Raw genomic sequence first — 23599 nt, forward strand, 5'->3', positions numbered from 1 at the left:
TTGTTCTCACATTGAACAACTTCTCCTTCAACTCAACTCACTTCCTTCAAGTAAATGGTGTTGCTATGGGTACCCGCATGGGTCCTAGTTATGCCTGTCTTTTTGTGGGATATGTCAAACATTCCCTGTTCCAGTCCTACTCAGGCCCCCTCCCCCAACTCTTTTTCCGGTACATTGATGACTGTATCGGTGCCGTTTCCTGCTCCCGCCCCCAACTGGAAAACATTATCAACTTTGCTTCCAATTTCCACCCTTCTCTCACCTTTACATGGTCCATCTCCAACACTTCCCTTCCCTTCCTCGACTTCTCTGTCTCCATCTCTGGGGATAGGCTGTCTGCTAATATTCATTATACGCCCACTGACTCCCACAGCTACCTCGACTACACTTCTTCACATCCTGCCTCCTGTGAGGACTCCATTCCATTCTCCCAGTTTCTCCGTCTCCGACGCATCTGCTCTGATGATGCTACCTTCCATGACAGCGCTTCTGATATGTCTTCCTTTTTCCTCAACCGAGGATTTCCCCCCACTGTGGTTGACAGGGCCCTCAACCGTGTCGGGCCCATTTCCCGCAGCTCTACCCTCACCCCTTCCCCTCCCTCCCAGAACTGCAAAAGGGTTCCCCTTGTCCTCACTTTCTACCCCTTCAGCCTCCATATCCAAAGGATCATCCTCCGCCATTTCCGCCACATCCAGCGTGATGCCACTACCAAACACATCTTCCTCTCCCCTCCCTGTCAGCATTCCGAAGGGATCGTTCCCTCTGTGACACCCTGGTCCACTCCTCCATTATCCCCAACACCTCGTCCCCTTCCCACGGCACCTTCCCCTGCAATTACAGGAGGTGTAATAGCTGCCCATTTACCTCCTCTCTCCTCACTATCCAAGGCCCCAAACACTCCTTTCAGGTGAAGCAGTGATTTACTTGTACTTCTTTCAATGTAGTATACTGTATTCGCTGCTCACAATGTGGTCTCCTCTACATTGGGGAGACCAAATGCAGACTGGGTGATCGCCTTGCAGAACACCTCCGCTCAGTTCAAAAGCATGACTCCAAGCTTCTGGTTGCTTGCCATTTCAACACTCCCCCCTGCTCTCATGCCCACATCTCTGTCCTGGGATTGCTGCAGTGTTCCAGTGAACATCAACGCAAGCTCGAGGAACAGCATCTCATTTACCGATTAGGCACACTACAGCCTGCCGGACTGAACATTGAGTTCAATAATTTCAGAGCATGACGGGCCCCCCTTTTTATTTTCAGTTATTTTTTTTTTCTCTTTTTATTTATTTTATTTCAGTTTGTTTCATTATTCATTTTTTTACCATGTGCCTGCACACTGTTTTTTCATGTTTGTGCTTTGGGTCAGGGCTGTTCATTTTTCTTTCCGTGAACACCCTCTCTGCACTAACGCTTTGTCTCTCAGCACACCACTAACATACCATTTGCCTTTGCTCCATGACCTTCTGTGACCCTCTGTCTTATCAACACCTTCCCTTTTGTTTATCTCTTGCCCACCCCCACTTTATTTGCTTAAAACCTATTACATTTCTAGCCTTTGCCAGTTCTGATGAAGGGTCACTGACCTGAAACGTTAACTCTGCTTCTCCCTCCACAGATGCTGCCAGACCTGCTGAGTATTTCCAGCATTTCTTGTTTTTATTTCTGATTTCCTGGATCTTTGCAGACACTTTGATGGTGCAGAGTCGGCAGGGGCCCCATGCAAGGGTTTAGTTTGAGGTCCTTCTTGGGATCCGTGGACAATTGCACAGACCTAACACCATCCCTGGGAATAATAACGGTTTTGTAGTGTACAATGCAACTTGATGGCTTTAGAATAGAATGACATAGCAAAAGGCTGACATAATTATGGAATTGGATGAGATGTTATTAAAAAGTTGTATTTATATAGCACCTTATCACATCCTCAGGATGTTCTCAATGAGGCAATCATGGCAGCTAATTTATAACACAGTGATTCCTGACAATGCAGCCATCTTTATTACTGGCAACTGCCTGAGACGTTTGATGTTTCGGTGGAGTAGGCTGCATTTGCGCATGTGCTAGTACTGCGCTACCTAGTGGTTGCGTTGTCAGCAAACGCAGCCCATTTCAGGAACACTCCAAGACAGTACTTCCATGAAACCCTTATCTTAGACATTCACCTGTATTCCTTTAACAGTAATATTTATATTACCTTCCTTCAAAATAAACCTCAAGGTTGCCTCACAGACAGTGCTGTTGCCTTTAACTTCCATAGCTTGCATTGCAGAAATAGTGACAAGTCAGGTCCCATGCCCCATTTCTAAGCTCTCCTGGGTTGGGGCAGGGCCCATGGTTGGGCGGGCAGGGTGTGGATTTGTCTGAAGCTAAGGCTCGGAAAAAGGAGAGAAAAAGAATACCTTCAGCTGAAACGATCCAACACATGGTGAGCCTATTAACCAGAAAAACCTTTTAAATAATATTTTTTAATTCCTACATATGGAACTAATTTTACAAGCGATTGTGGACTCAAAGAGTCACTTATAATCTTCTTCAGAGGTTATTTCATTTAAGAATATCACAGAGAATGGGACTGAGCCAACTCTGATGTGTAATAATTGCCACCTGAACGTGAGAGAGCCCCTCTGTTGGGAGTGAGCACATTCAGGAGACTCTACAGGTCCTGGAAATAAATGCATTTGATTATTACCACACCAAGTTGAACATATTTGGACAGAACACTCCAGTCAGCTCCATCTCTGGCATGTTGCCATGCCAAGGAAGGTGTTGCAGGCGCCTCCTGTCAAGGAGGCCATTGAAGACAGTCAATGGGTGACTATGGTCAATTCTCAAGTGTCTTTGAGCCCCGCTGTCTTACAGGTTTTGCACCTGCATGGACGATATATCTTTACGTATGACACAGGAGGAGACCAATCCAGTCAGTCCCATTCCCCCGCTCGATCCCCCTAGCCTGCAAGTTTATTTCCCTCAAGTGCCCATTCAATTTGATTTTGAAATCATCAATTGTCTCTGCTTCCACCACCTTCGTGGGCAGTGAGTTCCAGGTCATTACCACTCGCTCCATAAAACAGTTCTTCCTCACATCCCCTCTGCATCTCTTGTCCAAAACCTTCAATTTCTGTCCCCCTAGTCCTTGTACCCTCATTTAATGGGAACAAACTTTTTTTGTCTACCTTATCTAAACCTGTCATAATCTTGTACATGTCTATCAAATCTTCCCTCAATCTCCTTTGCTCCAAGAAAAACAACCCCAGCTTTTCTAACCTAACCTTGTAACTAAAATCCCCCATCCCTGGAACCATTCTGGTAAATCTCCCCTGCACCCTCTCAAAGAACTTCACATTCTTCCTCGAGTGTGGTGACCAGAACTGAATGCAGTACTCTAGCTGGGGCCTAACCAGAGCTTTATAAATGTTCAGCATAACTTCCCTGCTTTTGTACTCAATACCTCTATTTATGAAGCTCAAGATCCCATATGCTTTACTAACCATTCTCTCAGTATGTCCTGACACCTTCAAAGATCCATGCTCATTCACCCCCAGGTCATTTTGTCTCTTTGCACTATTTAGAACTGTGCCATTAATTCGAAATTGCCTCTCTCCATTCCTCTGCCAAAATGCATCACTTCGTACTTCTCTGTATTAAATTCCATCTGCCAATTGTCTGCCCATTCTGTTAGCTTTATCTATGTCCTGTTGCAGTCAATTTGTATCGTCCTCACTGTCTGCCACTCCTCCAAGTTTGGTATCATGGGTAAATTTTGAAATTTTACTCTCGTATCAAGTCATTTATATATATACAAAAAAGCAGTTGTCCCAGCACTGACCCTTGGGGAACGCCACTGTCTACCATCCTCCAGTCTGAAAAACAACAATTTACCACTAGTCACTGTTTTCTGTCCTTAAGCCAATAATTTATCTAAGGTGACAGGAATCCTCCTATTCCATAAGCCTCAATTTTATTAAGCTGTCTTTTATGTGGTACTTTGTCAAATGCTTTCTTACAACCTAAATAGACAACATCCATTACATTCCCTTCATTAACATTCTCTGTTACAACAACAAAAAATTCAATTAGTCAAGCACTATCTGCCTTTCACAAATCAGTGAGTGAAAATTACATGTTAAACCAAAGAAGAAACACAACCAATGTACAAAACAAAAATATAAAACAGTCCCTGGGATTAACTGAAACATAGAAACAGCGACAGCTGATGGAGGGTTACAGCACCACAGTAATACACATAGATCGAGGGTTTTCACAGGATTCTGCTGTTATCTGGGTGGATTGAAATGAAATGGTGCATTAGGTCATGGAATTTTATGAGTAAGTGCTTCATGCCCATAATCTGATAACGTTCGAGTTTCTGCAATCTGTTTCAAAAGTCTTTGCGCCACAAACCTGGCCCCTGCTTCCAGGTGGGAATGGCACGTTTCCGCTGATTGTGCCTGTTTGGGGATTGGTCATCACACTGTGCCCAGAAGCCCGAGTGCACAGGCACCCATGATGGGTCACATGAATCCAGTGTTATTTCTTTCAATTCAGGTTAGCCAACTGATCTACCCTTGGTAGGTAAGGCCTTTAAGACCAAGAGCACTAAATCCATCAGTTGAAGAATGGCTAATTTCCTACCAATTCCAGACTTTCGTGTGATGTCCTGTTCCAATCACCAATCAATTACCATCTATTTCACTGCTCAGCTGCGATAATTCATAGGAGATTACATTCGAGCCAATGTTAAATAGTTTGGGAAGGAAACATTAGCAGAAAATCACCTTTGCTAAACTGCCACAGTGTATGGCACCTCCCTTTGAATTGGAAGGCAGGACTTGGCTGGGTTGGCTTAAAGGTGGCAGAGGGAGATGCCACGTGTTAACACATATTTCCCACCTCTTGCAGCAGTGTGTAATCAGAATCTCAGTGGGAGCCCCTTTCCCACCACCCTGCATGCGTGTCTGTACCTAACACTATAAGCCAGCGTCTTTAAGAAGTGTCTTTATATACCTTTATTTAGATTTGAAACTTTTACTTTAAGCAATTTATAAAGCCATAAATATAAGATAATCACTAATAAATTCAATAGGGAATTCAGGAGAGACCCAGAGAGTCTTGAGAATGTGGAACTTGCTAGCATAGGTGCACCTAAGTATTGACATTTTCAATTGACTGCCAGGCTCAACAGCATTTTAAGGGAGAGAGTTCCAGATTCCCACTCCCCTCTGTGTGAAGAAGTGCTTCCTCACATCACCCCTGAACGGCCTGGCTCGAATTTTAAGGTTCTGCGCCCTTGTTCTGGACTCCCCCCACCAGAGGAAATAGTTTCTCTCGATCTACCCTATCAAAGCCTTTAAACATCTTAAACCCCTCAATTAGATCACCCCCTAATCTCCTATTCACACATTCTTTCCCAGACCCTCAGAAGTTTGGAACTCAACAACGTTTTGCTACTCTCCTACAATTTGCAACAGGGGTGTTTAAACTATGAGGCCCCACCAGCTGGGTTGTATGGGTTGGATTGCCAGGTGACTCAGCTCTATTTGTGCTCATATATTAATTACTCATTGGTTGTTCGCCATTGAATTAAATGGGCCTGAAGTTTTGGAAAGGGCTGTTCTTGGGTTGTTGAAAGCACAAATAGAAACTGGGACATGCCAGTCATAGCTCGAACAAACCGGGTCCTACAGTGATACCCGTACAACCACCTGCAAAGTCATTGGTGCCTGGTGTCAGGTTCTTTACAGCAGTAGATTACAGCTTAAAGTCACGGAAAGTTTGCTTTCCACTGGTGGAAACGTGTGGCCAAGTCCGACTTTGGGGAAGGTCGATTCATCGAAAGCGCCACCAGGGCAAGTGAGAACCAGAAGATGCCTGGGTGGAAATGGAGAAGGATAACTGGGGAAACATCAGAATGTTCCAGAGAGAGTGAATGTGCCATGGTTTCCATTACCCACAATTCAGCTGACGCATGCCACGAATGGCTCGGGATGGCAGAGTCCTGAACAAGGCTCGGAATCCAAAATCACCGTGAAATTCAATCTCGACAGAGCTTCCCAGCGACTGCCACAGGAACAGGCTGTTGCCACGATACGCGGAATACCTCTGCGTGGAGACATCTTTTATCTGAGAATAAAAAGAGTTTAATCATCAATGATTGAGCCCCATAGTATAAGGGCAGAGGCACTTCCGGGTCAAGACCGACAGGTTGAAGTTCAAATTCAATGGTGTTGTTATCTAGAATGTCTTCATTCAATTTGATTTCATTCTTCCTCTCTCAGATCATTGTATCATTTCGAACAGAAGGAGGCCATTTGACCCATCATGTCAGTTCAACTCTTTGAAAGAGCCTACAGTCAGTTCATGTGCGACCCCGTACCCCAGTGAGAGTCAGTGTGTGTGGAACCCGTACCCCAGTGAGAGTCAGTGTGTGTGGGACCCGTACCCCAGTGAGAGTCAGTGTGTGTGGGACCCGTACCCCAGTGAGAGTCAGTGTGTGTGGGACCCGTACCCCAGTGAGAGTCAATGTGTGTGGAACCCGTACACCAGTGAGAGTCAGTGTGTGTGGGACCCGTACCCCAGTGAGAGTCAGTGTGTGTGGAACCCGTACCCCAGTGAGAGTCAGTGTGTGTGGAACCCGTACCCAAGTGAGAGTCAATGTGTGTGGGACCCCTACCCCAGTGAGAGTCAGTGTGTGTGGAACCCGTACCCCAGTGAGAGTCAGTGTGTGTGGAACCCGTGCCCCAGTGAGAGTCAATGTGTGTGGAACCCGTACCCCAGTGAGAGTCAGTGTGTGTGGGACCCGTACCCCAGTGAGAGTCAGTGTGTGTGGAACCCGTACCCCAGTGAGAGTCAGTGTGTGTGGAACCCGTACCCCAGTGAGAGTCAGTGTGTGTGGGACCCGCAGCCCAGTGAGAGTCAATGTGTGTGGAAGCCGTACCCCAGTGAGAGTCAGTGTGTGTGGGACCCGTACCCCAGTGAGAGTCAGTGTGTGTGGAATCCGTACCCCAGTGAGAGTCAGTGTGTGTGGGACCCGTACCCCAGTGAGAGTCAGTGTGTGTGGAACCCGTACCCCAGTGAGAGTCAGTGTGTGTGGAACCCGTACCCCAGTGAGGGTCAGTGTGTGTGGGACCCGTACCCCAGTGAGAGTCAGTGTGTGTGGAACCCGTACCCCAGTGAGAGTCAGTGTGTGTGGGACCCGTACCCCAGTGAGAGTCAGTGTGTGTGGAACCCGTACCCCAGTGAGAGTCAGTGTGTGTGGAACCCGTACCCCAGTGAGAGTCAGTGTGTGTGGGACCCGTACCCCAGTGAGAGTCAGTGTGTGTGGAACCCGTACCCCAGTGAGAGTCAGTGTGTGTGGAACCCGTACCCCAGTGAGAGTCAGTGTGTGTGGGACCCGTACCCCAGTGAGAGTCAGTGTGTGTGGGACCCGTACCCCAGTGAGAGTCAGTGTGTGTGGAACCCGTACCCCAGTGAGAGTCAGTGTGTGTTGAACCCATACCCCAGTGAGAGTCAGTGTGTGTGGACCCCGTACCCCAGTGAGAGTCAGTGTGTGGGACCCGTACCCCAGTGAGAGTCAGTGTGTGTTGAACCCATACCCCAGTGAGAGTCAGTGTGTGTGGACCCCGTACCCCAGTGAGAGTCAGTGTGTGTGGGACCCGTACCCCAGTGAGAGTCTGTGTGTGGGACCCATACCCCAGTGAGAGTCAGTGTGTGTGGGACTCGTACCCCAGTGAGAGTCAGTGTGTGTGGAACCCGTACCCCAGTGAGAGTCAGTGTGTGTGGAACTCGTACCCCAGTGAGAGTCAGTGTGTGTGGAACCCGTACCCCAGTGAGAGTCAGTGTGTGTGGGACTCGTACCCCAGTGAGAGTCAGTGTGTGTGGGACTCGTACCCCAGTGAGAGTCAGTGTGTGTGGGACCCGTACCCCAGTGAGAGTCAGTGTGTGTGGGACCCGTACCCCAGTGAGAGTCAGTGTGTGTGGGACCCGTACCCCAGTGAGAGTCAGTGTGTGTGGGACCCGTACCCCAGTGAGAGTCAGTGTGTGTGGAACCCGTACCCCAGTGAGAGTCAGTGTGTGTGGAACCCGTACCCCAGTGAGAGTCAGTGTGTGTGGGACCCGTACCCCAGTGAGAGTCAGTGTGTGTGGGACCCGTACCCCAGTGAGAGTCAGTGTGTGTGGGACCCGTACCCCAGTGACAGTCAGTGTGTGTGGGACCCGTACCCCAGTGAGAGTCGGTCTTTGTGGAACTCGTACCCCTTAAGAGTGTGAATTCCTGGGGATGAAAATAAAAGAACATAAATAAGTGAAGTTGCTGGATCTGAGCCCAACTCACCAGAATGTAATCAGAGGTGGAAGCGTTGACCCCAACGTTGAATCTGAGGTAAAGGACTTCAATTACGATACGGTTCATTGGAGACACATTGATCATCGTCCGGCAGGCTTGGCCCTTCCTATAGGGCTGTACGGGGCTCACTATCACACCCTGGGGTCCGTACAGCTGTACATCGCAGTCTGCAAAAGGGACAAACGTGACTGCTGGGAACTCAGGTCCATTCTGTGGGATTGAGTTCCAGATTCCCACTCCCCTCTGTGTGAAGAAGTGTTTCCTCACATCACCCCTGAACGGCCTGGCTCTAATTTTGAGGTTCTGCCCCCTTGTTCCGGACTCCCCCCCACCAGAGGAAATAGTTTCTCTCTATCGATCCTATCAAATCCTTTTCTCATTTTAAACTTGATCAGATCGCCCCTTATTGGTCAATACTCAATGCAATATAAACCTAGTCTCTGCAAAGTATCCTCACAATTTATCCCTTTTAGCCCCGTATCATTCTGGTGAATCTGCACCGTACCCTCGATATCCTCCTGACGTGTGGTGCCCAGAACTGAATGCAGTTACAGATGGGGTCTGACCAGACCTCTGTACACTCACTAAACCCCGTTGAGATAATGGCCAGCATTCCATTTGAATTTCTATTTTTCTACCTATCCATAAGATTTTATTGATTCTGTACTTGGACTCCAAATCTCACAGCTTTATTTAGAGATACAGCACTGAAACAGGCCCTTCGGCCCACCGAGTCTGTGCCGACCAACAACCACCCATTTATACTAACCCTACAGCAATCCCATATTCCCCATCACCTCCCTACACTAGGGGCAATTTACAACGGCCAATTTACCTATCACCTGCAAGTCTTTGGCTGTGGGAGGAAACCGGAGCACCCGGCGGAAACCAACGCAGACACAGGGAGAACTTGCAAACTCCGCACAGGCAGTACCCAGAATCGAACCCGGGTCCCTGGAGCTGTGAGGCTGCGGTGCTTCTCCACAGTTCCTAGTTTTTTGCCATTTGAAAATAATTTGATTTTTCTCGGGTACAAAGTGGATGACACTACAATTGCCCGCATCGAACTACTGCAATCTTCAGCTGCAGGTCATCTGCCCTGACCCTTGACCTTTGCCCAGACCACACTGTGTAAATGTACCACATGGTGTCCCACTGAGCTATGTCCAACCAGCAAGACCTGTCCTCCATCTGTTCTCAGCCAGGGAAGCAATGCCATCAGCCTCGGCACCCCCTGTGCTGGGATCGTTCTGTGCACTAAATGGCTGTCACATTTGTCCACATAACTTCAAAGTCATCTGTTATATTCAAAGCTCTTTGGGGTGTTGTGATAAGGCTCTACTTTCTCTGACTGCCTTTGACTTCTCTTGTCTGAATCTGGTGTTCGAGATCATAACGTTTGTATCACAAGAGGCCATTCAGCCCATCGTGCCTGTGCCAGCTCTTTGAAAGAGCTCTCCAATTAGTCCCCACTCGCCTGCTCTTTCCCCACAGCCCTGCAAATTTCTGCTTTTCAAGTATTTCTCCAATTCCCTTTTGAAAGTTACTATTGAATCTGCTTCCACCGCCCTTTCAGGCAGCGTGTTCCAGATCACAACAACTCACTGTGTAAAAAACATTCTCCTCATCTCCCCCTCTGGTTCTGTTGCCAATTATCTTCAATCTCTGTCCCTCTGGTAACCGACCCTCCTGCCACTGGAAACAGTTTCTCCTTATTTACTCGATCAAAAACCTTCCTGATTTTGAACACCTCTATTAAATCTGCCCTTAACCTGCTCTGCTCTAAGGAGAACAATCCCAGCTTCTCCAGTCACTCCATATATAGAGTGTCTTTGATGACCTCAGAATGTCCCAATGTGCTTGACAGCCACTCTCGATGTGTAGTCACTGTTGTAATGTAGGAAATGTGGCAGCCAATCTGTGCACAGCAAGCTCCCACAAACAACAATGATATAATGACCAGATCACTTGTTTTTACGATGTTGAGTGATAATGACTGGCCAGGACACCAGGGGGACCTCCTCTGCTCTTGTTCCAATAGTACAATGGAATCTTTTAGCCACACTTGATGGGAGATGGCTTAATGTTTCATCTGAAACACGGAGTCTCTGACAGTGCAGCACTCCCTCAGTACTGACCCTCTCACAGTGCAACATTCCCTCAGTACTGACTCTCTGACAGTGCGGCACTCCCTCAGTACTGACCCTCTGACAGTGCAGCACTCCGTCAGTACTGACCCTCCCACAGTGCAGCACTCCCTCAGTACTGACCCTCTGCCAGCGCAGCACTCCCTCAGTACTGACCCTCTGACAGTGCAGCACTCCCTCAGTACTGACCCTCCAACTGTGCAGCACTCCCTCAGTACTGACCCTCTGACAGTGCAGCACTCCCTCAGTACTGACCCTCCAACTGTGCAGCACTCCCTCAGTACTGACCCTCCGACAGTGCAGCACTCCCTCAGTACTGACCCTCCAACTGTGCAGCACTCCCTCAGTACTGACCCTCCGACAGTGCAGCACTCCCTCAGTACTGACCCTCCAACAGTGCGGCACTCCCTCAGTACTGACCCTCCGACAGTGCAGCGCTCCCTCAATACTGCCCCTCCGACAGTGCAGCACTACCTCAGTACTGACCCGCCGACAGTGCAGCACTCGATCAGTGCTGACCCTCGGACAGTGCAGCACTCAATCAGTGCTGACCCTCGGACAGTGCAGCGCTCCCTCAGTACTGACCCTCCCACAGTGCAGCTCTCCCTCAGTACTGACCCTCTGACAGTGCAGTACTCCCTCAGTGCTGACCCTCGGACAGCGCAGCACTCCCTCAGTACTGGGAATGTCAGCCTGTATTTTGTGTTCAATTCTCTTGAGTAGGGCTCGAATCCATGATCACCTGACTCTGGGGGAGAATGCTAACCATGGAGCTGATCCTTAGAGATTGAGAAACCCAGATCCCACCAGCTGAGTACCTACCTCTGTGGTACTGTCGGGATGAAGGGCTACTGTAATACTGGAGAATGGATCCACCGTCCCCTGAGTTGGTCCGCTGCCTGACTGTGAGTGCATTAGTGATGGTTGTGAGCGTAAACCCTTTCAGTGGGGAGCAGGTCTTCCAAAACAACCGACGCCCACAAAAAGATAGAGAGTCCCCTAATGGAAAGAAGAGCAGAGACATCAGAAAATCCAGAACCACAACATTTAATAGAGAGTTAGACTTGCAATATCTCATGTTTCTGTGGTAGTTGCTTCCTCACTTCTGAAGGCACTAACTCTCACTGGGATACCCATTACACACCTACTGACTCACTTGGCTGCGTAGCTTCTTTGTGAATATCTCTGCCAAGGGGCATGCGACTTCCCAGAGCTTGCTGCGAAACATGATACCATCCCCACTCCAATCGCCTCGAAGTTCCTCCTCCACTGCCCCTACCCTAACCTCTCCACCATTTTAATTGGCAGCTTCATTGAGTTTTAAGTCCTTGTGGAGTAACAGGATAGAGGAGTGACAGAGCAGAGACACAGCTGTGACACAGCTGTGACAGAGCAGTGACAGAGCAGTGACAGGGATGTGACAGAGCAGTGACAGAGCTGTGACACAGCTGTGACAGAGCAGTGACAGAGCAGACAGAGATGTGACAGAGCAGTGACAGAGCTGTGACAGTGATGTGACAGTGATGTGACAGAGCAGTGACACAGCTGTGACAGAGCAGTGACAGAGCAGACAGAGATGTGACAGAGCAGTGACAGAGCTGTGACAGTGATGTGACAGAGCAGTGACAGAGCTGTGACACAGCTGTGACAGAGCAGTGACAGAGATGTGACAGTGATGTGACAGAGCAGTGACACAGCTGTGACAGAGCAGTGACAGAGCAGTGACAGGGATGTGACAGGGATGTGACAGTGATGTGACAGAGCTGTGACACAGCTGTGACACAGCTGTGACACAGCTGTGACAGAGCAGTGACAGAGCAGTGACAGAGCAGTGACAGAGCAGTGACAGAGCAGTGACAGGGATGTGACAGGGATGTGACAGAGCAGTGACAGAGCAGTGACAGGGATGTGACAGAGCAGTGACAGAGCAGTGACAGGGATGTGACAGGGATGTGACAGTGATGTGACAGAGCTGTGACACAGCTGTGACACAGCTGTGACAGAGCAGTGACAGAGCAGTGACAGAGCAGTGACAGGGATGTGACAGGGATGTGACAGAGCAGTGACAGAGCAGTGACAGGGATGTGACAGGGATGTGACAGAGCAGTGACAGAGCAGTGACAGGGATGTGACAGGGATGTGACAGGGATGTGACACAGCTGTGACAGAGCAGTGACAGAGCAGTGACAGAGCTGTGACAGAGCAGTGACAGAGCTGTGAGAGAGCTGTGACTGAGCAGTGATAGAACATAGAACAGTACAGCACAGTACAGGCCCTTCGGCCCACGATGTTGTGCCGAACCTTTAACCTCCTCTCGGATCAAACTACCTACATACCCTTCATATTACTATCATCCATGTACCTATCCAAGAGTCGCTTAAATGTCCCTAATGTATCTGCTTCTACTACCACCGCTGGCAGTGCATTCCACGCACCCACCACTCTCTGTGTAAAGAACCTACCTCTGACATCTCCCCTAAACCTTCCTCCAATCACCTTAAAATTATGCCCCCTGGTGATAGCCCTTTCCACCCTGGGAAAAAGTCTCTGACTATCCACTCTATCTATGCCTCTCATCATCTTGTACACCTCTATCAAGTCACCTCTCATCCTTCTTCACTCCAATGAGAAAAGCCCTAGCTCCCTCAACCTTTCTTCGTAAGACATGCCCTCCAGTCCAGGCAGCATCCTGGTAAATCTCCTCTGCACCCTCTCTAAAGCTTCCACATCCTTCCTATAATGAGGCGACCAGAACTGAACACAATATTCCAAGTGTGGTCGAACCAGGGCCTTATAGAGCTGCAGCATAACCTCGTGGCTCTTAAACTCAATCCCCGTTAATGAAAGCCAACACACCATACGCCTTCTTAACAACCCTATCAACTTGGGTGGCAACTTTGAGCGATCTATGGACATGGACCCCAAGATCCCTCTGTTCCTCCACACTGCCAAGAATCCTGTCTTTAAGCCTGTATTCCGCATTCAAATTCGACCTTCCAAAATTAATCACTTCACACTTTTCCAGGTTGAACTCCATCTGCCACTTCTCAACCCAGCTCTGCATCCTGTCAATGTCCCGTTGCAACCTACAACAGCCTTCCACACTATCCACAACTCCAGCAACCTTCGTGTCATCGGCAAACTTGCTAACCCAGCCTTCCACTTCCTCATCCAAGTCATTTATAAAAATCACAAAGAACAGAGGTCCCAGAACAGATCCTTGTGGAACACCACTGGTCACCGAGCTCCATGCTGAATACTTTCCATCTACTACCACCCTCTGTCTTCTATGGGCCAGCCAATTCTGTATCCAGACAGCCAACTTCCCCTGTATCCCATGCCCCCTTACTTTCTGAATGAGCCTACCATGGGGAACCTTATCAAACACCTTGCTAAAATCCATATACACCACATCCACTGCTCTTCCTTCATCAATGTGTTTTGTCACATCTTCAAAGAATTCAATAAGGCTTGTGAGGCATGACCTGCCCCTCACAAAGCCATGCTGACTGTCTCTAATCAAACCATGCTTTTCCAAATAATCATAAATCCTGTCTTTCAGAATCCTCTCCAATAATTTGCCCACTACCGACATAAGACTGACTGGTCTATAATTCCCAGGGTTATCCCTATTCCCTTTCTTGAACAAGGGAATAACATTTGCCACCCTCCAATCATCTGGTACTACTCCAGTGGACAGTGAGGACGCAAAGATCATCGTCAAAGGCGCGGCAATCTCTTCCCTCGCTTCCCATAATATCCTTGGGTATATCCCGTCTGGCCCCGGGGACTTATCTATCCTCATGTCTTTCAAAATTTCCAGCACATCCTCCCTCTTAACCTCAACCTGTTCGAGCATATCAGCCTGTTCCACGCTGTCCTCACAAACAACCAGGTCCCTCTCACTAGTGAATACTGAAGCAAAGTATTCATTTAGGACCTCCCCTACCTCCTCCGACTCCAGGCACAATTTCCCTCCACTATCCCTGATCGGCCCTACCCTCACTCTGGCCATCCCCTTGTTCCTCACATAAGTGTAGAATGCCTTGGGATTTTCCTTAATCCTACCCGCCAAGACTTTTTCATGTCCCCTTCTAGCTCTCCTAAGTCCATTCTTCAGTTCCTTCCTGGCTACCTTGTAACCCTCTAGAGCCCTGTCTGATCCTTGCTTCCTCAACCTTAAGTAAGCTTCCTTCTTCCTCTTGACTAGCTGTTCCACATCTCTTGTCATCCAAGGTTCCTTCACCCTACCATCCCTTCCCTGCCTCATCGGGACAAACCTATCCAGCAGTCGCAGCAAGTGCTCCCTGAACAACATCCACATTTCTGTCGTGCATTTCCCTGAGAACATCTGTTCCCAATTTATGCTCCCCAGTTCCTGCCTAATAGCATTGTAATTTCCCCTCCCCCAATTAAATACTTTCCCATCCTGTCTGCTCCTATCCCTCTCCATCACTATAGTAAAGGTCAGGGAGTTGTGATCACTATCACCGAAATGCTCTCCCACCGAGAGATCTGCCACCTGGCCTGGTTCGTTGCCAAGCACCAAGTCCAACATAGTCTCCCCTCTAGTCGGCCTATCTACATATTGAGTCAGGAAACCTTCCTGGACACACCTGACAAAAACTGCTCCATCCAAACTATTTGCACTAAGGAGGTTCCAATCAATATTAGGGAAGTTTAAGTCACCCATGACAACAACCCTGTTACTTCTGCACCTTTCCAAAATCTGCCTCCCAATCTGTTCCTCCATGTCTCTGTTGCTATTGGGGGGTCTATAGAAAACTCCCAACAAAGTGATCGCTCCTTTCCTGTTTCTGACTTCCACCCATAATGACTCAGTAGACAAACCCTCCTCGACGACCTCCCTTTCTGCAGCTGTGATACTATCCCTGATTAACAATGCCACTCCCCCACCTCTTTTACCTCCCTCCCTATTCCTTTTGAAACATCTAAACCCCGGTACATCCAACATCCATTCCTGCCCCTGTGATATTCACGTTTCCGTAATGGCCACAACATCGTAGCTCCAAGTACTGATCCATGCTCTAAGTTCATCACCCTTATTCCTGACACTTCTTGCGTTAAAATAGACACACATCAACCCATCATACTGGCTGCAACTTTGCCTTTTCAACGGTCTAACCTTCCTCACAGTCTCTCTGCACTCGGTATCTGCCTGTTCAACAGCTACCCCATCCACTGATCCGTGGCTCCAGTTCCCATCCCCCTGTCAAACTAGTTTAAACCCTCCCGTAGAGCTCTAGCAAACCTCCCGCCCAGGATATTGGTGCCCCTCCAGTTCAGAAGCAACCCGTCCTTCTTGTACAGGTCCCACCTTCCCCAGAAGGTATCCCAATGATCCACATATCTGAATCCCTCCCTCCGACACCAGTTCTGTAGCCACATGTTCAGCTGCACTCGCTCCCTGTTTCTAGCCTCACTAGCACGTGGCACCGGTAACAATCCTGAGATTACTACTCTGCTCGTCCTGCCTTTCAGCTTCCAACCTAACTCCCTATATTCGCTTTTCAGGTCCTCATCCCTTTTCCTAGCTATGTCATTGGTACCGATATGTACCACAACCTCTGGCTGCTCCCCCTCCCCCTTAAGAATCCTGTGGACTCGATCAGAGACATCCCTGACCCTGGCACCCGGGAGGCAACATACCATCCGTGAGTCTCGTTCGCGACCACAGAATCTCCTGTCTGTTCCTCTAACCATTGAATCTCCTATCACTATCACTCTCCAATTCTCCCCCCTTCCCTTCTGAGCCACAGAGCCAGGCTCAGTGCCAGAGACCTGGCCGCTGTGGCTTTCCCCTGGTAGGTCATCCCCCCCAACCGTATCCAAAACGGTATACTTATTATTAGTTTAGTTTAGTTTAGAGATACAGCACTTTAACAGGCCCTTCGGCCCACCGAGTCTGTGCCGACCATCAACCACCCATTTATACTAATCCTACACTAATCCCGTATTCCTATCACATCCCCACCTGTCCCTATATATTTCCCTACCACCTACCTATACTAGGGGCAATTTATAATGGCCAATTAACCTATCAACCTGCAAGTCTTTGGCATGTGGGAGGAAACCGGAGCACCCGGAGGAAACCCATGCAGACACAGGGAGAACTTGCAAACTCCGCACAGGCAGTACCCAGAATAGAACCCGGGTCCCTGGAGATGTGAGGCTGCGGTGCTAACCACTGCGCCAATGTGCCCCCCCTTGAGGGGAACGGCCACAGGGGATCCCTGCATTGTGCGCCTATTCCCTTTCCCTCCCCTGACGGTCACCCAGCTACCTTTATCCTGTAACTTAGGTGTCACTACTTCCCTATAACTGCTCGCTATCACCCCCTCAGCATCCTGAATGATCCGAAGTTCATCCAGCTCCAGCTCCAGTTCTCTAACTCGGTCTGTGAGGAGCTGGAGTTGGGTGCACTTCTCACAGGTGAAGTCAGCAGGGACACAAGTGGTGACCCTCACCTCCCACATCCTGCAAGAGGAGCATGCAACTGCCCTAGCTTACATCCCCTCCGCACTAAATTGACAACAGAGAATTAAAAAAAATAAAGGAAAACCTTACCTTACCAAACCCTCCACACAAGAGTCCTTTTTTTTTGGTTAGAGGAGGATGGGTGGGAGACACTACAGGTGTAGTGTTTCGGGTTTAGCCACTGCCCGAATATATAAGTTCACTTACCCAGCAGACCCCAGCACTCTCACTGCTACCGCTGTTCAAAAAGAAGCTGCCGAATCGCTCAGTAAGTACTTTATACTGAAACTTACCTTCCCAGACTGTGACAGAGCAGTGAGAGAGCTGTTATAGAGCAGTGAGAGAGCTGTTATAGAGCAGTGAGAGAGCAGTGAGAGAGCTGTTATAGAGCAGTGAGAGAGCTGTTATAGAGCAGTGAGAGAGCTGTTATAGAGCAGTGACTGAGCAGTGAGAGAGCTGTTATAGAGCAGTGAGAGAGCAGTGAGAGAGCAGTGACTGAGCTGTTATAGAGCAGTGATTGAGCAGTGAGAGAGCAGTGAAAGAGCAGTGACTGAGCTGTTATAGAGCAGTGATTGAGCAGTGACAGAGCTGTTATAGAGCAGTGACAGAGCAGTGACTGAGCTGTTATAGAGCAGTTATAGAGCAGTGACTGAGCTGTTATAGAGCCGTGACAGAGCAGTTATAGAGCAGTGACTGAGCAGTGATTGAGCAGTGACTGAGCAGTGACTGAGCAGTGAGAGAGCAGTGGGAGAGCAGTGAGAGAGCAGTGACTGAGCAGTGACTGAGCAGTGACTGAGCAGTGAGAGAGCGTTGAGAGAGCAGTGACTGAGCAGTGAGAGAGCAGTGAGAGAGCAGTGAGAGAGCAGTGGGAGAGCAGTGAGAGAGCAGTGACTGAGCAGTGACTGAGCAGTGAGAGAGCAGTGAGTGAGCAGTGAGAGAGCAGTGGGAGAGCTGCTATAGAGCAGTGAGAGAGCAGTGACTGAGCAGTGACTGAGCAGTGAGAGAGCAGTGACTCAGCAGTGAGAGAGCAGTGGGAGAGCTGCTATAGAGCAGTGAGAGAGCAGTGACTGAGCAGTGAGAGAGCAGTGAGAGAGCAGTGACAGAGCAGTGGGAGAGCAGTGAGAGAGCAGTGAGAGAGCAGTGAGAGAGCAGTGGGAGAGCAGTGACAGAGCAGTGACAGAGCAGTGACTGAGCTGTTATAGAGCAGTGGGAGAGCTGCTATAGAGCAGTGACTGAGCAGTGAGAGAGCAGTGACAGAGCAGAGGGAGAGCAGTGAGAGAGCAGTGAGAGAGCAGTGACTGAGCTGTTATAGAGCAGTGACTGAGCAGTGGGAGAGCAGTGAGAGAGCAGTGAGAAGCAGAGAACAGTGACTGAGCAGTGACTGAGCTGTTATAGAGCAGTGACTGAGCAGTGACTGAGCTGTTATAGAGCAGTGACTGAGCAGTGACTGAGCAGTGACTGAGCTGTTATAGAGCAGTGACTGAGCAGTGAGAAAGCAGTGAGAGAGCAGTGACTGAGCTGTTATAGAGCAGTGACTGAGCAGTGACTGAGCTGTTATAGAGCAGTGACTGAGCTGTTATAGAGCAGTGACAGAGCAGTGACTGAGCAGTGACTGAGCAGTGACTGAGCTGTTATAGAGCAGTGACAGAGCTGTTATAGAGCAGTGACTGAGCAGTGAGAGAGCAGTGAGAGAGCAGTGACTGAGCTGTTATAGAGCAGTGACTGAGCAGTGAGAGAGCAGTGACAGAGCAGTGACAGAGCTGTTATAGAGCAGTGACTGAGCAGTGAGAGAGCAGTGACTGAGCTGTTATAGAGCAGTGAGAGAGCAGTGACTGAGCTGTTATAGAGCAGTGAGAGAGCAGTGGGAGAGCAGTGGGAGAGCAGTGAGAGAGCAGTGAGAGAGCAGTGGGAGAGCAGTGAGAGAGCAGTGAGAGAGCAGTGACAGAGCAGTGAGAGAGCAGTGACAGAGCAGTGACAGAGCAGTGGGAGAGCAGTGAGAGAGCAGTGACAGAGCTGTTATAGAGCAGTGACTGAGCAGTGACTGAGCTGTTATAGAGCAGTGACAGAGCTGTTATAGAGCAGTGACTGAGCAGTGACTGAGCAGTGACTGAGCTGTTATAGAGCAGTGACAGAGCTGTTATAGAGCAGTGACAGAGCTGTTATAGAGCAGTGACTGAGCTGTTATAGAGCAGTGACTGAGCTGTTATAGAGCAGTGACAGAGCAGTGACTGAGCAGTGACTGAGCTGTTATAGAGCAGTGACTGAGCAGTGAGAGAGCAGTGAGAGCAGTGACAGAGCAGTGACAGAGCTGTTATAGAGCAGTGACTGAGCAGTGAGAGAGCAGTGACAGAGCAGTGACAGAGCTGTTATAGAGCAGTGACTGAGCAGTGAGAGAGCAGTGAGAGAGCAGTGACTGAGCTGTTATAGAGCAGTGACTGAGCAGTGAGAGAGCAGTGACTGAGCTGTTATAGAGCAGTGACTGAGCAGTGAGAGAGCAGTGAGAGAGCAGTGACTGAGCTGTTATAGAGCAGTGAGAGAGCAGTGAGAGAGCAGTGGGAGAGCAGTGGGAGAGCAGTGAGAGAGCAGTGGGAGAGCAGTGAGAGAGCAGTGAGAGAGCAGTGACAGAGCAGTGACAGAGCAGTGACAGAGCAGTGACAGAGCAGTGACAGAGCAGTGGGAGAGCAGTGAGAGAGCAGTGAGAGAGCTGTTATAGAGCAGTGACTGAGCAGTGAGAGAGCAGTGAGAGAGCAGTGACTGAGCTGTTATAGAGCAGTGACTGAGCAGTGAGAGAGCAGTGAGAGAGCAGTGACTGAGCTGTTATAGAGCAGTGACTGAGCAGTGAGAGAGCAGTGACAGAGCAGTGACAGAGCAGTGACTGAGCAGTGACAGAGCAGTGACAGAGCAGTGACAGAGCAGTGACGGCTCCAGGTTCTTACGTCTACTGCAGTTTAATGAGCTTGTCAGAACGCGGATCGTGATGACCTCATTGAGCGGACGTCCAATGGTAACCAGGCAATCCCTGCCCCGCAGGCTGGTCAGGTTCAGTGTTCCTGATTCACTCAGAACCAGCTTCCCACAGCCACCTGGAGTGAAGCAGAAGATAAATCAGTGCCAGCGCAAAGCTCGGGGACTGACTGCGAACAGACTGTCATCTCCACATCAGTGTTAAATTGAGTCCAATGCGATGGAATGAAGGGCCTTGATGTGTATAAGGGTAAAAGGTTAAGTGACTTTGGGTCGATCTTAATACATCTCCTCTTGGTGATTGGACCAGAACACAAAACAGTGTCCTGAGTCCAGCTCTGAATGATTACCTAATTAGATCACTAGCTTCAGTGCTCACATTCACTCCCTTCCGGCACCATTTTACCACACTTGTGAATCTCTTTATTTTAAAATTAATCCCTTTCAACTTTCGGAGCATTACTCTCTGGGGAATTGGTGGCTTGGTGAAAATGTCACTGGGCGACTAATCCAGAGGCCTAGGCTAATGCCCTGTGGACATGGATTCAAATCCCAGCACAGCAGCTGGTAGAATTTCAATGTAATTAATTCATTAAAAAAATCTGGAATTGAAAGCTAGTCTCAGTAATGGTGCCATGAAACTATCATGGAATGTTGTAAAATCCCATCAGGTTCACTAATGTCCTTTAGATAAGGAAATCTGCCATCCTTGCCTGGTCTGGCCTACATGTGATTTCAGACCCACAGCAATGTGGTTGAGTCTTAACTGCCTCTGAAATGGCCGAGCAAGACACTGAGTTGTCAAGGGTAATTAGAGATGGGAAACAAATGCTGGCTTTGCCAGCGACACCCACATCCCATGACAGAATAAAACAAAATCTAACCTGGGAGTGTTTGATGGGGACAGTGCAGAGGGAGCTTTACTCTGTATCTAACCCCCGTGCTGTACCTGTCCTGGGAGTGTTTGATGGGGACAGTGTGAAGGTAGCTTTACTCTGTATCTAACCCCCGTGCTGTACCTGTCCTGGGAGTGTTTGATGGGGACAGTGTAGAGGGAGCTTTACTCTGTATCTAACCCCATGCTGTACCTGCCCTGGGAGTGTTTGATGGGACAGTGTAGAGGGAGCTTTACTCTGTATCTAACCCCATGCTGTACCTGCCCTGGGAGTGTTTGATGGGGACAGTGTAGAGGGAGCTTTACTCTGTATCTAACCCTGTGCTCTACCTGTCCTGGGAGTGTTTGATGGGGACAGTGTAGAGGGAGCTTTACTCTGTATCTAACCCCCGTGCTGTCCCTGTCCTGGGGAGTGTTTGATGGGGACAGTGTAGAGGAAGCTTTACTCTGTATCTAACCCCCGTGCTGTCCCTGTCCTGGGGAGTGTTTGATGGGGACAGTGTAGAGGGAGCTTTACTCTGTATCTAACCCCGTGCTGTACCTGTCCTGGGAGTGTTTGATGGGGACAGTGTAGAGGGAGCTTTACTCTGTATCTAACCCCGTGCTGTACCTGTCCTGGGAGTGTTTGATGGGACAGTGTAGAGGGAGCTTTACTCTATATCTAACCCTGTGCTCTACCTGTCCTGGGAGTGTTTGATGGGGACAGTGTAGAGGGAGCTTTACTCTGTATCTAACCCCGTGCTGTACCTGTCCTGGGAGTGTTTGATGGTGGGTCAGAATGGATTAGTGAGGTGTTGCGAATACGTAACTGGTATCCTTGGTGTCTCCATCCCTTGAGCCTTTAGCCGGTATGGTTGGGTCTTTCACCGTCCTGGGTGTCACTACAGCTGAACGGCTAATGGAGGTGGCACCTGTGGGAGCCACCGGCACAACTGCTGTCTGGTTTGGTCTCTGGGTTGGGCAGGGTCCTGCGTCACAGGTCTCCATAGTGGCAAGCTTTGTCAGATGGTCACAGAAGGCGTCCAGCACGATCTCCGTCGATTCCAGATTGATGCAGAGCAGCCGCCTGTTTCGGGCTCCAAGCCCACAGGTTACTGAACACTGGGAAAAGAAGCAACAATCACACACCCTGAAAACTGCATTCACCTACCCAACCACTCCCTCTACTCAACTACCCTCGTACCCTATCCCTCAACCACATCTTCTCACCATATCCATCAATCCCACTTAACAACCTTCTCCCCATGTTACTCAGCCCCACTTGATCGGAGGCAGTAGCAGTGGCAGCTGATAAATTACAGCTGAGAAGCACAGATCTTCCACAGTGTTTTCCAAAAAAAAGAAAGGAATGATGTCAGAGGATGGCAGATACATGATTGGTTGGTGAGTTTTAAGATTTTTTCTCTCTACACTAGGGCAGTGGTTTAAACTTGGACTGGGAAACTATAAAGTCCTGGATTAAATTTACAGCTTAGCTTAATGAATATTAATTTCAGTCGGGGTGAGTATAACTGTAGGTGAATTAATGATAAGAGTAGCATAGAGTGGGTCTAGAGGCATTCATTAATATTAATAGTTTAAACAAGGTGCTAACTAGATTCTAAAAGAGGGAATAGAGTTTTTTTAAAGACCATGGATGGGCAGCTGAGACCTGTTGATTGCTATTCCTGCGTCAGGTGGGAACTTCAGGACACTTCATGTGTCTTGGGGGAACCATGTGTGTGGGAAGTGTCTCAAGCTGCTTGCGCTTGAGCTCAGGATTTCGGAGCTTGAGGGGCAGCTGGAGTCACCGCGGAGCATCAGGGAGCAGGAGAGTTTCCTGGATTATATGTTCCAGGAGGTGGTCACCCTACAGGCAGGGAGAGTTGAGGATAGTAGATGGATGGCCATCAGGCAGAGTAGGAAGAGACAGGAGGTTCAGGAGTCTTCGGGGTGTGCGCCACTCTCAAACCGGTACTCAGCATTGGAGACTGCTGGAGTGAAGACACCTTGAAGGAGTTCAGTTCAAACCATGGCACCAATGGACAATGAACTACATAGGAGGGAGCAGCAAAGAGTAGAAATGTAGTTGTTATAGGAGATTCCATAGTTAGGGGGACAGACAGGTGTTTCTGTAACAGTCATCATGAGTCCCACATGGTGTGTTGTCTCCCTGGTGCCAGGTTAAAGGACATCACGGAGAGGGTGTAGAATATTCTGCAGGGGGAAGGCAGTGAGCCAGAAGTTGTGGTACATGTTGGTACCAAAGACACAGAGAGAGCAGGTATTGAGGTCCTACCGTCAAACTTTTAGAAGCTGGGAGGAAGTTAAAAGGTAGGACCTAAAAAGTAGTAAGGGTATAAAAGGACTTGGAGCCAAGACAAGTGGATGGAAATGGGATACAGATAAGCCTTGATCTCATTAAATAGTAGAACAGGTTCGAGGGCATGACTGGCCGCTTCCTGTTCCTATGTTCTCACCATATCCCTCAATCCCACCGACCCACCTCCTCCCCGAGTGAGGACACTAACCTCGGACCAGTCCTGGGGATTCCAGCTGAATGGGCAGTTGCTGACCACACACGGAATGAGTGACAGTGGCTCCTCCAGCCCCGAGCAGAGGCTTCTCTTCACTTCTATATCTGTCCCATTGTGAAAGTGGACGCAGGTGACCCTCCTCTCGGCCAGACCAGTCCCACAAACTACCGAGCACCGTCCCGGGTCCGAGACCCGCCACCTGTCCGTCAAAATCACAGAGTAAACCAGTGTTCTG

The 23599-nt window shown here is 49.1% G+C and overlaps 1 protein-coding gene across 2 annotated transcripts in view; it reads right to left on the reverse strand.

The window, feature by feature from the left end:
• Positions 1–3944: 3944 nt before the first annotated feature.
• The window catches only part of adamts13 (ADAM metallopeptidase with thrombospondin type 1 motif, 13), a 101492-nt gene continuing 81837 nt past the window's right edge, over positions 3945–23599 (reverse strand). For both annotated transcript variants that reach the window (XM_068012041.1, XM_068012040.1), the window contains 6 exons: positions 23359–23563; positions 21658–21949; positions 19926–20072; positions 11314–11490; positions 8333–8511; positions 3945–6123 (listed from right to left, as the gene is read on the reverse strand). In XM_068012041.1, coding sequence (XP_067868142.1) covers positions 5947–6123; positions 8333–8511; positions 11314–11490; positions 19926–20072; positions 21658–21949; positions 23359–23563 — 1177 coding nt within the window. In that variant the 3' untranslated portion in view covers positions 3945–5946. The remainder of the gene's footprint in view (positions 6124–8332; positions 8512–11313; positions 11491–19925; positions 20073–21657; positions 21950–23358; positions 23564–23599) is intronic.

This window comes from Heterodontus francisci, chromosome 32 (assembly GCF_036365525.1).
Source record: "Heterodontus francisci isolate sHetFra1 chromosome 32, sHetFra1.hap1, whole genome shotgun sequence".
In the NCBI taxonomy this organism is placed as follows: domain Eukaryota; kingdom Metazoa; phylum Chordata; class Chondrichthyes; order Heterodontiformes; family Heterodontidae; genus Heterodontus; species Heterodontus francisci.